General features: G+C 45.0%; 1 protein-coding gene across 1 annotated transcript in view; it reads right to left on the reverse strand.

Annotated features, from left to right (window-relative positions):
• Positions 1-9,733, reverse strand: part of EML4 (EMAP like 4) — a 165,360-nt gene extending 155,627 nt beyond the window's left edge. The window contains exon 1 of the mRNA XM_054819788.1: positions 9,407-9,733. Coding sequence (XP_054675763.1) covers positions 9,407-9,431 — 25 coding nt within the window. The 5' untranslated portion in view covers positions 9,432-9,733. The remainder of the gene's footprint in view (positions 1-9,406) is intronic.
• Positions 9,734-15,569: the final 5,836 nt, after the last annotated feature.

Consider the following 15,569-nt stretch of genomic DNA (forward strand, 5'->3'; position numbering starts at 1 on the left):
TGGTATCTTTGTGCAATTCCTATTCCTTCTAACGCGGCCTGCCAGAAATTGGGTCCTCAGCCACATCAGCTACAACAGATTTCTGCTACGGGGTGAGAAACAAAAGGCAAACAACCCAGGGGGAATGCTGCAGAAAAGGCACAGATCCTCCAGGAAGCTCTTCCTGGAAAAACAAATACATGTACCAAACTCAGAACAAGGTTTCAGGTATTTCTTAGCTTTGTGCTAAACGTTTGCTTAAGCTACAGTAGTTTTTGCAGATGCAGAGTATTAAAAAGTTAAAATTACTTATGGGAGGTGCTGTTCCCAGCTGTTAACATTTTTTAATTTATTTTTAATTCAAAAAATAAAATTAAAAAAAAAAATCACATTTACATCAGGAATACCACCAAGTCTACACCGGCTAAATAAATGGCCTTATTACTCCAGTTCTTTACTGTAAAGAATACACTCAAAGAAATCAAGCTCCTAAGCATTTCACCACATCTACCTCCAAAAGCAACTCATATATTCACATTAATTATACATTCGCTCCTCTAACGAGGACTCAGTCCAAGAACTGATGCCTTACCCATGCTAACTAAGCCCTCAACCCTCTGAGCATCTTTCAAAAAAATCTTACAGTCACAGAGTATTGAAAATACAGCACAAACCCCAAACCTGGAGAACAGCACTGCCTCCAAGTCATCTTTCTTAAATGCCTTATCATTTTCACAGAAAAATGCCATCCCACATGTTAAGCGGTTAGGAAACAGACACACAGAAATCCTCTCCATGACCAATCCCAACGCACATGAGTTGAAAAACAAGAGGGATCTCAAAGCAGTGCTTATCACAGCTATTGCAAACTTCTCAATGGGGACTTGGAGCTCTTTCATGCTTATCCCACGCGAAAAAAAGGAAAAAAGTTTGGACTGCTTGTTGTTGTCGTCATCCCCCTTGCCTCATGACTTTGACGGACACATTTGGAGTTCAGAAAGCAAGCGTTACAGCCACACAAACCACTGATTTCCTGCTAGATCCCTCTGCCGGCGTTTGCACTGTACATCTTGGGAGAGGAGGCGATAGCAGTTCAATGCAGAGTTTCATAGCTAAACAAAGTTGTAATTTTCTCCTTGTTAGAGTTCTTGTTTAAAAAAAGCTAAGTGATACTATGCAGGCGCGAGTATTGCCACGTCTCTGAATCTCACAGCTGAAAGTTTAATTTACCATTCATACTGTTGTAGGTTCCTCCTTTCCGCACCTCTCTTTGGAAACACCGAGAAACACATTTTTAGGAATGCTCTCCTGAAATTCCATTCAATCAAATCACGTCTAAAAAAAAGCCCAAACCGTAACAGTTGTAATGCATGTTAACACATCTGAAGCAGACTTTGCTCCCAGAGAAGCCCAGATGTACGTGCGTAGGAGTCATCTCAGAACTCCTACGACTCAATGCATGACTTCACCACAGCTACATCAAATCAGAAACGTGTGAGAAACATCTCTCACACCAACCCTTTTCCTTCCATTCCACATGGTTTCCAGTATCTACTGCTCCTGGGAAGGAATTAGGTCAAAGATGCCCTACCTCAACGATTAAGTCTACGATCCCAAGCCACTCCAAAATTTGCCTATTAGTTATAAAAGCCAGACGTACTGTAAGATGTATAACAACAGCCTAAAAAATGTGGTTGTTTTTCAGAGGCGATGTCCATCCTCAAAAACTGAACCTGCAAGAGAAACCTTTGGCTTTATTCTGCCTTTTTTAAGCACAGCTTGCCAATGAAATTCAGTGGTCTAATTAACTAAAGATCCATATAATGCACACAACAGGAAACCTCTTAAGAAAATGGCATGGTCTGCTTGTGACCATGAATAAGGGGGAAGGAAACAAACCGCAGCCCACCCTACTGCTGTTGTTTTGTACAGCCATGGGCGCAAAGCTCGTCAGAACCCTGACGTAAAAGCGACATTTTTCTTTTGTTCTCAAAAGGGGGGGGGGGGAAGTATCATACAGTAAACTGCAAGCAAACTAATAGTTCTGCCATTCATTTTATGTATATTTGGGATTGTTAATTCAGTTACGCTTGTGAGCGCTTGCTTACCTCAGCAGCTACTGAAATCACGCATTTTAAAACAAGTTCTATTACCCGTATGTCATAATTTCATTAAAAACCATAAAAAGCGGTGAAATCATTACCTCCTGTGTTTGGACAGCAAATATAAATTTCTCTTGTTAATAGCCATTTTCTTGCTTTTGTGTCCTCAACTCAGAATAAAGAAATCCAACTCTTTTGTCTTTAAAATTATGAAAGTTCTCATGAAAAAGCCTTTTCATTTACTTTAACTAAACCACATTTCTAGGCCTAACTAATTTACAGCATCCCTTTAGGGAGCCGAATCTGGGGCTTAGAAGCATTTGTGACTTTAATTTATCCACTGGGTTTCAAACTCCCAATTTTCCCAGAGGATTACGAAAGCCTGCCAATTCAGCTTGATGCATTAAAACTGTTTACACAAATCCAAAATACATTCAAACATAAAACTGTTTGGTTTCAGTCCCCCCTCCTCCTTTTTTTTATTTTTTTTTTTTTTTTAAGGCCAAAGAAACTGGCAGGAGAAGTGGGAACCAACTCCAGGCTGGAGCGCTGCATTCGCAGCTACGTGCTGAGTTTCAGTGAAACGAGAGAATCAGGCAAGACACAACATTTTTCTTTAATTTAATACAACATCTGAAATCCAAGGTAGTTGTACGTCTCCAAACTATATCGTAACTGTTTATAGAGCATATCTACGCTGCTTCCTCTCATGTCCCTTCCACTGCGCTTTTATTATGCGTAAGAGTAATACACATGTACAAGGAGCTCCCGAAAGCTAAAGAAAATGCATTTAAAAACAAAGAGTAAGCCTGCTTCTACAAAAAGACAGATTTGCCCTCAAGAGTATCCTGCCTAACAGCTGCAAGAGCATGCAATCCACATCATTAGATGGGGCAAAAAGGCAGTGTAGACCATCACCAAAAAAAGAAACTGGACTCTGCAACACTTGCTAAAAAAATTGTCCTTCCCAACGAACAGCACTGTCATGCAAAGTACAGCAGTACAGATGTTAAAAAGTCAGGAGAGTAATTGGGAAATCAGCAGTTAAAGAACACCAAGACACATCTATATTTAGTAAACAAGTTAGGCTGAAACTACTGAGGATGAGCAGAAGAGGCAACCCACTGAGAAGCAAAACAATCATAAAAACCTAATAAAGAACCCCCTAGTTCATCCAACCCAGTAAGAAGTCTTAGGAAGAATATTGTAATATTCACTGATGGTATGTATCATGGATACTTATGACATGGAGCAAAAAGAAAAAATATTAAATAAAAGAAAAAAGTGAAGGGAGAGCGGGAAGGAGGAAGAAAAACAAAAACTAGGGAAAGAAAAAAAAAAAGAGCAAAACCAGAAGAGAAAAACATTTCCTATGTTCCAAGATTTAGCAATAAACTCAGACCTTTAATGTCTCTGGTGTCTCTCGTCACATCCCACCCCTCCAGCAGCACCACCCATTTACTGCCACTGCCTGAATTATCAGCTCAGACTGCAAGCTTGCCCACAAACACAAGCTTCTCAAATCTAAGCGCGCACACGCACGTTTCCTAAAGATGACTCCAAACTCTCAGCAGAGCTTGCACATCACTGCGTGGTGTTTCCAGGTATCCATCCTTCCGCACCCGGTAAAAGAAAACCCTAGAAAACCAAAATTCTGCATCCATTTAAACAAGCAGATGAAAGAAAAAAAAGGCTAACAATTCCTCTTTAAACTGTTGGTGCCTGTGCTCGCTTGTGTAGAGAGGAAAAACAAGGCGAGCAGTGGCTCCACCTGAGCTCGTAAGTAACTGTAGAAAGATTTCTTGAAAAGGAAGTTAGTGAAGCTTATAAAAAGTTGTTTATCAAGTGATACTCATCTCCTAAACAGAAAAACGTCCCTACTAGAAACGCTCAACCCCAGCAGGAGCAGAGAGACTCGCAATGTCATCGTACATGCCATGTGCTATAAAATTAATTACCCTCTAACACCCTTCCTATTACATTATGTGCGGGTAAACCAGGAACAACACTCTTGGCCTTAAAATTGCATTTGTTAAGGATTAGATTGAGCGAGGACCTAAAGAGAGAAGGGACAAATAAACCCCAATAATTGATAGAAACCACATCAAGAAGAGAAGCAGCTACTCTGAAGAGCAAGGAGTGACATACAGAACCTCCCTGCGCAGTACTAACAGCACGACCGTAACACAACGCTGCTTACAAAACAAAACAATGCTTTGGAGGATTTGTAAGGGCACTGCTCTTGACCAATTTTTCCCTCTTACATACCTCGTGATATAAAGCACAGAAGGGAAAAAAAAAAATCTTTTCAGAGTAGGTTCTTCAGGCAAGAGAAAATCCTGTCAGATAACTGTACTTCCCACAGCAAAAATATTCAGTTAAAGAGCATGAAAAACACGCTGTGAGGCCAAAAATTCTTCTCAGCATCCTAGGCATTAAAAGCTTTTCTAAAGGAGAGAAAAGAGAGCCTTTCTAATAGAGACTCCTGTGTTTGGGATTCTGTTTCTTTTTTTGTTTTTAAAAAGCAAGAGTGTTACTCACAACCAGGCCAAATATTGCCAATTGCTCTGTGCAATAAAAAAAAAAAAGGATTGTTTTTTAAACACACGATCCTTTGCTTCTCAGTTGGCTACAGAGCGAAGGGTTCCTCCTCGCTGCCCATTAACTAAAGCCCCACTCAGCCAAAGGTGGGCTGCCACTGAGTTCCCAAAGCAAAGCAAACAGCCCGTCTTCCTTGCCGCTACAGTTTAATCACCCCTGGCACCAACCAAAGCCATCCTTCTCAGGCAGGATAGACTGACGTCCTGCCAAAGTTTTTTATTTTTAAGACGACTAGCACGCTGACAATAGCACACAGCAATCCCACGAGCAGAGCCCTGAGAATTAAGCTGAACTCGCTGTCGCTATGAGCAATTGCACTGCAGCACCATGGCCACTTTTGCAGTCTAGACGGGCAACTGTAAAACTTCATATTCTAAGCCCAAATAAATGACAAATACCCCAACTTGCTGTAGCTAGTCATTCCACATGCTCGCTTTTCTTGGTACCGAACCCAGCCAGAGATGAATCACAACGTACGCGCGCTCTCCAGGCTCTGAGCGCCGGCGACCACAAGATGCTCTCTGCTCGAGCCCTCCTGACCCTTCTCACACACCTACCTGCGCATCGCTGGTGGCTTTAGAGAAGACTGAACCGGGTTTTAGCAAAGCCACGGGTGGAACAGACACTGCTGGCTCTTCAGACGCAGAACAGCAGCACGTATCATAGCACTGCTTTATACAATGTTGTTATCATACGCTGGTGACAAACTTGGAAACGGCTGTAGTCATTTTTTTTTTTTTTCAACATAATCTGGTGAATGTTTCCGTATCTTTGTTTACAATGAGTTATTGTTACAGAGCTCAATTAGCAGAAGCTTTCTCAGAAGGGAAAACAATGCAACAGCTAAAAGCAATGGAAAACTGTCCACCAAAGAGCACCCCTCACCAGCCCCAGGCAGCTGGGCCTAACTTAATCTTCTCAAGCCTAAATCCAGTAGGATCAAAAACATCTCATACCAATTAACCCTACAGAAAGTAAGATAAATGAACAGCTTAGGAGGCGCCAGAGAGAAGTGACGCAGCGGCAAATGCTTCATGTGAAGACAGCGCTCTGAGACCCCCTTCAGCTGAAGGTGGGCGTTAGCTGCACCAGAAAGTTGCGGTTTAGGCGCAAGGAAGGCATCACCTTCCACGCTGCAGCAGTTTCACCGTACAGCAAAGCCAACCTAAGAGCTGCCAACTACACCGTGTCCCACCTGCCCTCAGCTGAGCGATCCTACCCCTTCCCTCCCACCACCTGTCATGCTGCTACTCTCTGACCAGCCAATTTAGGCAGAAACCCACCAAAACAGCTGGGGTGAGCAGGAAGGCCGTAAATGAATATAATCCATGATGGTATGTAAAAATAAAATCATTGTTGGCAAAGCTGTCAGCCTTCTACGGTCCTGCAGCCCTCTGATGGGCTTCTCTGAACCAGTTCACCATGGGCTCACAGGCACCAGTGTGAGGGTGGATGAGATGCAAGGCAGTAGTTTGCAGCACAAAGAGCTGGGGGTTTCTTTGTTAGAACTCTCTTGCTCGATTCTTTTGGTGGAATTAACAGTGTTTTCTTTTCCCTGAAGATGCTGTCTTAGGGTTGTTTTGATCAGGACCCTAAGACGCAAGAGAACTTGGCACAGCCAGAGCCAGACACCCATGCTGTGCTCCTGTCTCGGCACGGGCGCGAGGCAGAAGCCCAGGCGCTTGGTCCAAGTTCCCGGACTTCTTGTTCCCATTCAGCTGCATATTTTTTCACTTTAAGGGATGCATCTGAAAAAAAAAAAAAAACAGATGGCCAAAATCCACTGAGCCCTCTGACAACCATTGTGTTGGAAATGCTGAAAGGTAAGCTATAACTGCCCTACTGGAGACAATAAACAGGATTCAGTAACCACTTTGCTACTGGTGATATTCAAAAGGTACTGAAGTCCCAGCAAATGTGAAATAACTCAGTGTTTTATCAAAAGAGTAAATCAATACTTATTTCAGCTGTGCATGTTAATTCATAATACATAGATTTTTTTTTTACTGTATACAGTAATTGTATACTCTTAAGTAGAGTGCTACATAAGCATTTACTAAACCAATAACCTAAACAATTTTCTAAATTACATATAAAATGGTTTCTTTCATCTGTTTATTCTCATAAAAATTTCAATGTGGACGCCAAAAGAAAACAGCTGCGTAAAGTATTTTCAACTGCAAGAGACATGTAAGAAGGTATTTCTGCCTGTGCTGGAGGGCACAATCTGTAGTAACGTTTTGCCTTCCAGACAATGACAGGAGGCATTAAAAGGACAACTTGCTCTCTAATAAGCTCGCTTGACGGGTTGAGCACGCACATACATAGTTAGCACGGTTTTGCCAACAATAATTTTAATTAATTTTTACATTTCATTCTAAATTACATTAATTTATGGCCTTCCTAAAAGACATTTAGCAGACAGCTAATTAAATTCAAGCCATTAGATTTTAATTAGAGATGCTTAAAAAAAAAATCTCGGAACAATTCACACATCTTTGTGAACACTACACGCTCATTAGCAGCTAGAGCAACCAACAAGTGATTATAAATACAGATGAGGCCTAAGCAGCCTGATTCGAACCTGAAAACAATAAAGTGACATAAAATCTCAAAGCTAAAGATTCTGGGAATGCCCTCTGCTCAGCCCAAGTCCAGAAAACCACCGTGCATCAGTGCTTGCCATAAAAGCAAAATCAGAGGCCAACCAACAGTGAATATCATCATCTACGGTTTAAAAGGTTAAGCTGAGCTTAATCCTGATTAAATTCTAATAAACTCACAGTGCCTTCCTGACCAAACAGTGAAACAAATTAAAGGTCGAGATGGAGCCTCCCTTAATAAGGCAAGCGGGATGCTCTGAAGAGCCCGCCGCCGCCCCAGCGCAGGGTGCTGGGCCACCCAACCAGCCCGCGCTGCTGCTCAGTGAGCAACCTCTGCGCAGGAAAATGGCGCTTTATTATTTCAAAATAACTGGGTTTTTTTTTTCCACTTCCAACACAAAACAGCTATTTCTAAGTATCGACCTCAGCAGGGCCAGTGCTCCATGAGTTAAAAGCAACATCGGTGCCCTTTGATATGGTGATCAGTCCCACTACTGGGTAAGGAGGTTCATAAATATTAACGATGGCACATTTGCATATGTCACCCACAGGCACTATCTTCCCTCTGAAAACTGCGAACAGAACCCGTACAATTCCTCCGTGTGTCGCTTTCTCATCGTCAGATATAAAATGACCACGGATATAAAATGACCATGGAAGTTACTCGAGCAAGGCAAAGAGCCAAACTACCAAAGCGTACTGTTAATTATGGTGCACCAGTTTGGTTTGGACAGGTGCCCAAAATGCTGGAGTTGACATTTCAAAAACCTGAAAGGTTAGGATCACACTCAGAAGTATTTCAATGAGTCAATTTTTCCAGAAAATTGAGAACTATTCACTATTACTACAGATTTCACAGGAGTGCTGTAAAAATAAATTTAATTTTTAGAGGCACAGATCTATTCTTCCACAAAAGGTGGAGTGAGTTCGATCACAAAACGCCTGCAATAGACGCGGCAGCCCTGAAAGCGAACACAAGGCGTACGAAGAGAGCGGCAGGTAGGCACCACGTGTAACGGCACCGCAAAGCGAGCGGTCAGACCTGCGTTACCCTTACGATTCGCAGAAAATACATGGGAACGTACGCGCTTTGTAATTCTTATATTTGTATACATTTTCAGCTCACGCTTTTGATCAGGACGACTTCATACGACACGCAAGCTGTCCTGTGAACCATTCAGAAAGTGGGCTGGTGAAGCATTTTTTCTTAAAAGAAACTGACGACAGTTTTGCCGCAGCCTTAACAAAACTGAAGAGAACGCAGCCTGTCACTTTTCTGGGAATATTTGGATAAGCGAGCAGTAAATATTTTCGGTCGCAGCACAGCTCCCGGCAGAGGAACCTGACGCTCGGGGAGCCAGGAGGGATTCCTCGGGCACACGGAGGGATGCGCGGCCACCGCGAAGGCGCTGACGCCGCCGCCGCCTCTGACTTTTCCGCGGACGCCGCCACCGCTGCTCCCAACTTTGACGGCGTGGGAGCGAGCACCGCAGCCAGGCCACGGGCAGAGCTGGTCCCGCGGCTTCCCGGGGCTGCGGGGCGACCCGCGGCGGAGGCGCTCCCGGGGCTCTCGCTGCGACACCTGGACCCGGGTGTCCCTCCCGCCCCCGGAGCAAAAGGGAGGGACGAAATATTAACTATTAAAAAAAAAAAAAAACCCACCCACCACAACAGCCCAAACCCAAGCAACTAACTCTGAGGAAACGCAAGCCCACGGCGAGAGAAGAACAAAGGAGGCAAGTGCAGCCGGAGCTCTCGCAACAGATGGTTTGAAGCTGACCAGATTTCGCGCTGGCATCCCCTCTCCCCTCCCCTCCCGCCGCGGCGCGGGCGGTGTTTGCACGCACCGGCCCGGCCCGGCACCGCGTCTCCCCCGGCCGCCGCCACCGCGCAGAGCAGCCCCCGCCCGCCAGGCCGGTCCTCGCCGCCCGCCCGGCTCCGCACAGCCCCCGCGGCGCGGCTCAGCCCCAGCCGGCGGGGCCGGCACCCCCACCGGGAGCCGCGCCGGCCGCAGGTGCGCGCCCCCGGCCCCGCACCCCCGCGGCAGGGCGGGTTGCTGCCGGTACGCTTGCCCCGTCCCGTCCCGCCCTCTCCCTCACGCTTCCCGCCGCCGCCGCTCACCCAAACTCCCGGCGAAACCGTCCATTTTGTGTGGGGGGAGGCCGGTGCCGCAGCCCGAGGCGAAGCCGCTGTCGCCGGCCGGGACAGGTTCATTCACCCGCGGAGCGCTGGCGGCAGGCGGCGGCGGCGCCGCAGCCCGGCGCTCATGAGCCGCCTGGGGCAGCGGCTCCCGCGGCTCCCCACGCTCGGCGGCGGCAGGAGGCGGCTCCGGCAGCTCTTCCTCCTCCTGCTGCTGCTGCTGCTGCGGGGCCGGCGGCAGCGCTGCCCGGCTCCGTCCCTGCGCCGCGACCCCAGCACGGCAGCTAGTGCCGAGCTCCTCCCGCCGCCGCCAGCACCGCCCCAGCGGCCCCGTGCTGTCGTGCTTCCGACTCCGCCCGCCCTGGCAGCCGCCGCTTCCCCTGCGGGCGGGCTGGCCCCGGCTCCGGCCCTCGCCGGCGGGCAGCCCTGGGCCGCCTGCGTCTCCCGCGCCCCGCCGCTGCGAGAGCTCCGGCCGCTGCCGCTCGCCCGGTGCTGCGCTGGGAGGTGGTTGTAAAGGGCCTCCCGGGGGAGGGGGGAAGGAGATGGTGGGCTGCTAACCGCAGCTTTCGGCCGGGGGCACCGGGCTTTGCCAGCGCACCTCCGGGATAAGCCATTTAGGAGTAACATCTCGATTTACGTTCAGAAGTTTGTACTGTCGGGCGGTTTGTGGAAGGGTTAATTGGGCGACTTAATGTAACGATCCCAGCAATCAAAACGGAGGATTTTCTTAGATGAATCTAAAAACTTTCGTTCAAACTAGTTTGCAGAAGTTTTTGCTCACTGGATATTAAGCCAGAGAAACTGGCACTTCTGTAACCTTACGTCTCTTATGGCTGCATATAAGCCATCTCTCCCTCCACTTCCAGCCAGCAACACTCCCGTTTCTCTCCTGTGTCAACCATGTGCTTGATGACGAGGGGGAATAGAAAGTAGAACCAGAAATTCAAGTCGGCCATGCTGCCTACCATCTAATCTCTTAGCCAAGAGTGTTTCCTATGTTAAGCAACATTATCAAGTTGTGTGATACATTGCTTTCTCCTCGGTCAGGAAAAGCTGCGTACCCATTGCAGCATCCTGTTTTGCTATATATAAGTATTTTCCTTTAATGCACTCAAGTGCTAGTGCTGCAGTCATGCAGAGACACGGATAACTGCCTCATGAGCACGTCCCTGGCATTTGCAGCCATGTCCTCTAAGGACAGTCTGTGGTTGTTGTTGAAGAGGACTGGGGAGAAATGCGGTGCTGGAGAGCAGCACAGACCTGATGGTAGCACTGCACATTTCCCCAGCACCTTCCATCTACTTAAGCAGAAGTGTTATCTCACTGATTTGCACTATAAAATAAACCAAAGAGGTTTATGCTTGCTCACATTAGAGGAAGACACCTTGAAATTTTTCATCAAAACCTGATCTCCACCACCTTTCCCAGGAAATTTTACTGAACAGCTGCCATACCAATGAATTTGAGTGCGGCAGCCTGCAAACTACATAAAGAATCTGTCTTTATATATCCTGCAGTCTTGTCAAAGAGATGGGACATCAGTAGTCACTAAGTTTTGGTCTTAATTACTAGCAGGTATTAGACCTCCTGCCAGCTCAGGTGGTCTGATGCTGTAGAATGGCTCTGTTGAGCCTACTTCTACTGTTTTTTGGCTACAGCAAAAGAGCACTGCAGTCAGCTCAGTCCAGCGAAAATTCCCTTTAAAATGCTTCATTTTACAAACAAAAGAAGAACAAGGCACTACAGCTCCAGTCCTATCTCCCCACCCCCATTTGTTACCTGCCTCAGGCCAGTTTTTCAACATGTTTAAAGCATTGGGAGTAGAGAGAAATCTCCTCTAGCTAGGAAAAGTGTCCAGGGAATCCAAATGCCTGTGGACAGCTTCCTCCAGAAAAGGGCCCCTTCCCTCCGAGGCAGAGCCTTATGTAAATTCTTCAGGCAAATCTTGTGTGCCTCAGTATGCTGCTTTGTTCAACAAAACCAACCCAAAGCAGCATGACCACCTGCCTTCTTCACCTTTCAGCGGGACCGTCCTTCCGACGGACCAGTGAGGGAGTTGTTGCAAACATCCTTAGGTTTGTAAATAAAGAAGCGTTGCCTCTGTTTTATAAACTGGAAACTGAGGCACAGAGGTGAAGACAACAGCATGGATCCTCATCTAGATGTTTAATTCCTACTGAAATTGGTTAGGAGCATCAATGAATACCTTTGATGATCTCAGTTGTGCACCAAAGTACATAAAAAAAAGTTAGAGCTGCAAAGATAGCTAGTTCTCCATAATCTTATCTTAAACCCCGGATCAGTGTGGTACTCAAGTACTGTTGAAACCCCAAACTTTGGTTCTAACATTTTAAAAATAAAGCTGTATCACTGCAGAGTTAAGGAACTGAACAAAACTAAAGAATTTAAAAAGCGAGGCAGTTTACCTCTGTGCGACTTGTTAACTGGGAATTTCTAAAGAGCAAACACTATGCAGAACTTAACAAAATAGGGCAAACTGGCTTTTAAATGCTTATGTTAACTTCTTCAGTCTAAGCCAAGTTCTGAATCCTACCTGAATTTAGGTGGTGTTTTGGTTGGAGTCTTAACTTATTTATTGGCTGTGTTTGTGGTGTACACAACAGATACAATTGTGGTACAGACAATACAGAGAGTTTTAGCAACAAACCCTGCTGTAAATACATATTTTTACATGTATATCATCTTTACCAATTTTACTTGGCTGCTGAGCAGAATAACTTACAATTAAAGCAAAAAATATTTCCATTTATGTAGGTTTCAGACAGGTACTGGCAAATTACTTAATCTAGCCTGTAGACTGATGAACAATATGACTGTTCCAAGTGCAAACCCTAAGGACAAGGTGATTTCTTACCTCTAGTATAGTACCTAGTGCTTAACTTGGGGGAAGGAGGAGTTGTATTGTGCTTTAAGGGGGTTAATTTCTGTTTCTTAGTTGACAATGATTTAAAAAACACAAACCAGAGTTGTTACAAAGTTTTAACAAGCTCAGCGATTGTCTCCTTTTAGTTTACATTTTGATGCTAAAGAAAGATTACGTTATTCAGGGCTGGAGTAAACTTAGAATATCTCTCCTCAACTTTCAAACCAGCTAAACATCCAGTGCTTTATTACACAGAGAGATGGGAGACAGAGAAAGACAACTGTGATACCACAGGGCAGGATTTTTACATCCGTTTGACAGATTGACAGTTTAGGAAATCTAAATTCGTGTCTGCAGCCTTCCCTCCCTCCGAGGTGCAGCCTGACCCTTTGCAAGTCCCACTGATGCAGGAGGCGGCTGGACGGGTGCTGGGGCAGGGCGAAGCCTGCACCACGCTGCTCGGAGTAGCTGGCGAGCAATGAGCCGGTGCCTCCGCCGCGGTAAATCAGCGTGGTGTTACGGACTTCACCAGACAACGGTGATGTACCCCAGCTGAGGGGCTTGACGCACACGTGGAGTCTCCTCCTTACCAGAGGGAAGTTACAGAAAATATGAACCACAGAAAGAGGTCACCCTGAAATACACAGTGGAAGCTACACACATTCCAGAGATTTTTTTACCTAGCCCTTGAAGGAAATAGGCTGTTTTTCCCCCATTGTTTCATTTCTCTGGCACATTTTCCTTGGACTACAGGTTTTTCAACAGTACTTCTTGTAAGAATACCTTTGTTTTGTTTGTTTTTTAAATTTACATAGTTTGGCAACATTCAGCCTGGGAATTGTTTATAACTTTTTAGTGGCTTGAATATAGATTATATTTAAGCATTTTTCCACTGAGGAAACATAAAAATGATTAACAACTGAAAATGAAATCGCTGAGATTCTTGTACATGAAGTTGGGAGTCTGAACCTATGAGCCACTTCATCCTACCCCTTAGAAAGAGGAATCTGCGCCCCGCGGTACTCATCTCCTGTTACTTACAATGGTGTCTAGTTTCCTGGACCAAAGTAGAAACATCTGAAGGAAATCTTCTCTGTCCTGCAGTGTTTCCGATGCACCTCATCATGGTGAGTGGCGAGAGCCTGGATGCGTGGTGAGGAGCAGCCGGGGAGCCCGAGCCCCACAGGTCTGGTCCTGCCTCTGGCCCGCTCCCACCTGCAGACCTGGGAGGGGGGGGGAAGGGGTGCTGCTGCTATTTGTAACCAGCTGAGCCCCGCAGCTGGTGGTGTCATCAGTGTGGGATCACTCCCCATGCCACAGTGGTGCTCGTTTGAGGTGTTGTTCCTTTGCAGATATGTGAGGTTCTTTATGGTGCCTTGTTTTGAAGAGGAACAACTTTACTGGTTTGCCATAAGGCATGGGATATTGTTAATTCTCCCAAGCGAGGCTCGAGTTATAAGAAGTTCCCAGGGGTCACTGATGTAAGGGAAAAAAATTGATGCCTGACCTAGAGGAAGATTAAATTACTCCTTCCTGATTTATAGAGGGTACTTCTCTTACCTCCAACACAGAGTCTCTGGAGTTTTTCTTCTGGGCTGGGATTTTGCCGCTCCACAGAAGCAGCCAAAGGATCAGTTCCTCTAAATTACCCAAGGGCATGAATCAGCACCTGTAACGCTGAATGGGCTGGAAGGCACTAGGAGTCTTGCCAGGGACTTGAGGAGAACTAGAGAGCTTCGATTAAAGCTTTTAATTATGTGTTTAACTAAAACATGACATAGGGGTTTTAAAATGGGGCTGAATTTGTTCGCTGCTGTGTCTATCCTCATTAATTTTGATAAAAACACCTAGCTGCTACTGTATAATACATGTTAGAAGCCACTCTTCTTGATGTTGCTGTGTACCTGCTGTTCTCAGGTTTCGGAAATTATTCCTAAAGGTCTGAGGTTCAGGCATACCCAAGTGTGTCCTGGTCTTCCACCATTGTCGTATAAAGTAGGAACAGAAATTGTCTCCAAAACAAAAATATCAAAGTTTGCCAGAAGGATTCAAATGGCTAAACTGGTTGGGTGGACTTTTTTGTAGTAGGATGGATCGTAGTCTTATTTCTATAATGCTACAACTTCATTGTTGATTAACATGAAAAAAACCTCATAAAGAGTCAGGGTTGACTTTTGCAGCTATATATAGTTGATCTTTAATTAACTTCTGCTTGTTTAGTTTTCCAGTTTATTGCAAACAGATTTTGATCACAGTTTGCAAAGTCATTCCCAAATGTTCAGGAATGTCTTCATTTAATACAATAAATATAACTTACTGACAGTCAGGAAAAAAAGCATATTATTTAAAGATACTAATGATTTATGAGGACTTCCATAATGGAGACTCGAGATGGTTTTATTTTGAGGAAGTGCTGAGCACTCACTTCCTGAAAAATCAAGCTTACAGTTTGCTGCTTTATATTGATTATCCCAAAATTACAATTCCAGGCCATTAACGAAACTTTGGCAAGAACTGCATGATTTCCTGGGGTCCTCATTATATGCACATTTTGGTTCAAGTGTAGAACCTACAAAACCCTGTTAGCTTAAGCTAAATTTCACATCACTGCATTAATGTATTTGGAAAATGGCAGTCTCCTAGAAATGTGACTACCAAGTAAGAGAAAAATAGCAGAGCTCTAGTGCTAATTCGTTCACCAGCCCTGGTGGGGAATGAGCAGATTCAGCGTGATTCCTAAGCATTTGAAAACTGGCAGAATTCAAGCAGAGATAGTTGAAATTCTGTGTGCACAATATTATTATTTCTTTTTCACATGAGGGGAAAGGCTGAGCATTTTAACTAGAGAGCAGGTTAAAAATTTTATTCTGAAACTTTGTTGATGTTGAGCTTCTATTAAATGAGGAAATCTGAAAAACATTTCACAAAGCTGGAAAAATAGAATCTTATCTTCCTTCATCTCTCCCCAATGGATAAGTGGTCTGGTTTGTCGTACCAAAGAGCACACTCAGTTGTTTTCTCAAATTAGTGAGCTCCTCGTGAAATTCATACCTTGGTCCAAGCCCTATAAAAGTCTAATGTCTTACATAAGTGCTAAGTTAAGGATTTAGCTGAAGCATAAATTGGTGCATTGGCTTTGTATCAGCCATTTACATTAGGGTGCAGTTTATTCTCTGCCTCAGGAAAAAATGTGCTTCAGCTTGTACTCAGGAGCACTATGCTGAACTTTGGAGCGATCTCTTTTCTGTTCTCCCTACTTAG

Source organism: Grus americana, chromosome 3 (genome assembly GCF_028858705.1).
Source record: "Grus americana isolate bGruAme1 chromosome 3, bGruAme1.mat, whole genome shotgun sequence".
In the NCBI taxonomy this organism is placed as follows: domain Eukaryota; kingdom Metazoa; phylum Chordata; class Aves; order Gruiformes; family Gruidae; genus Grus; species Grus americana.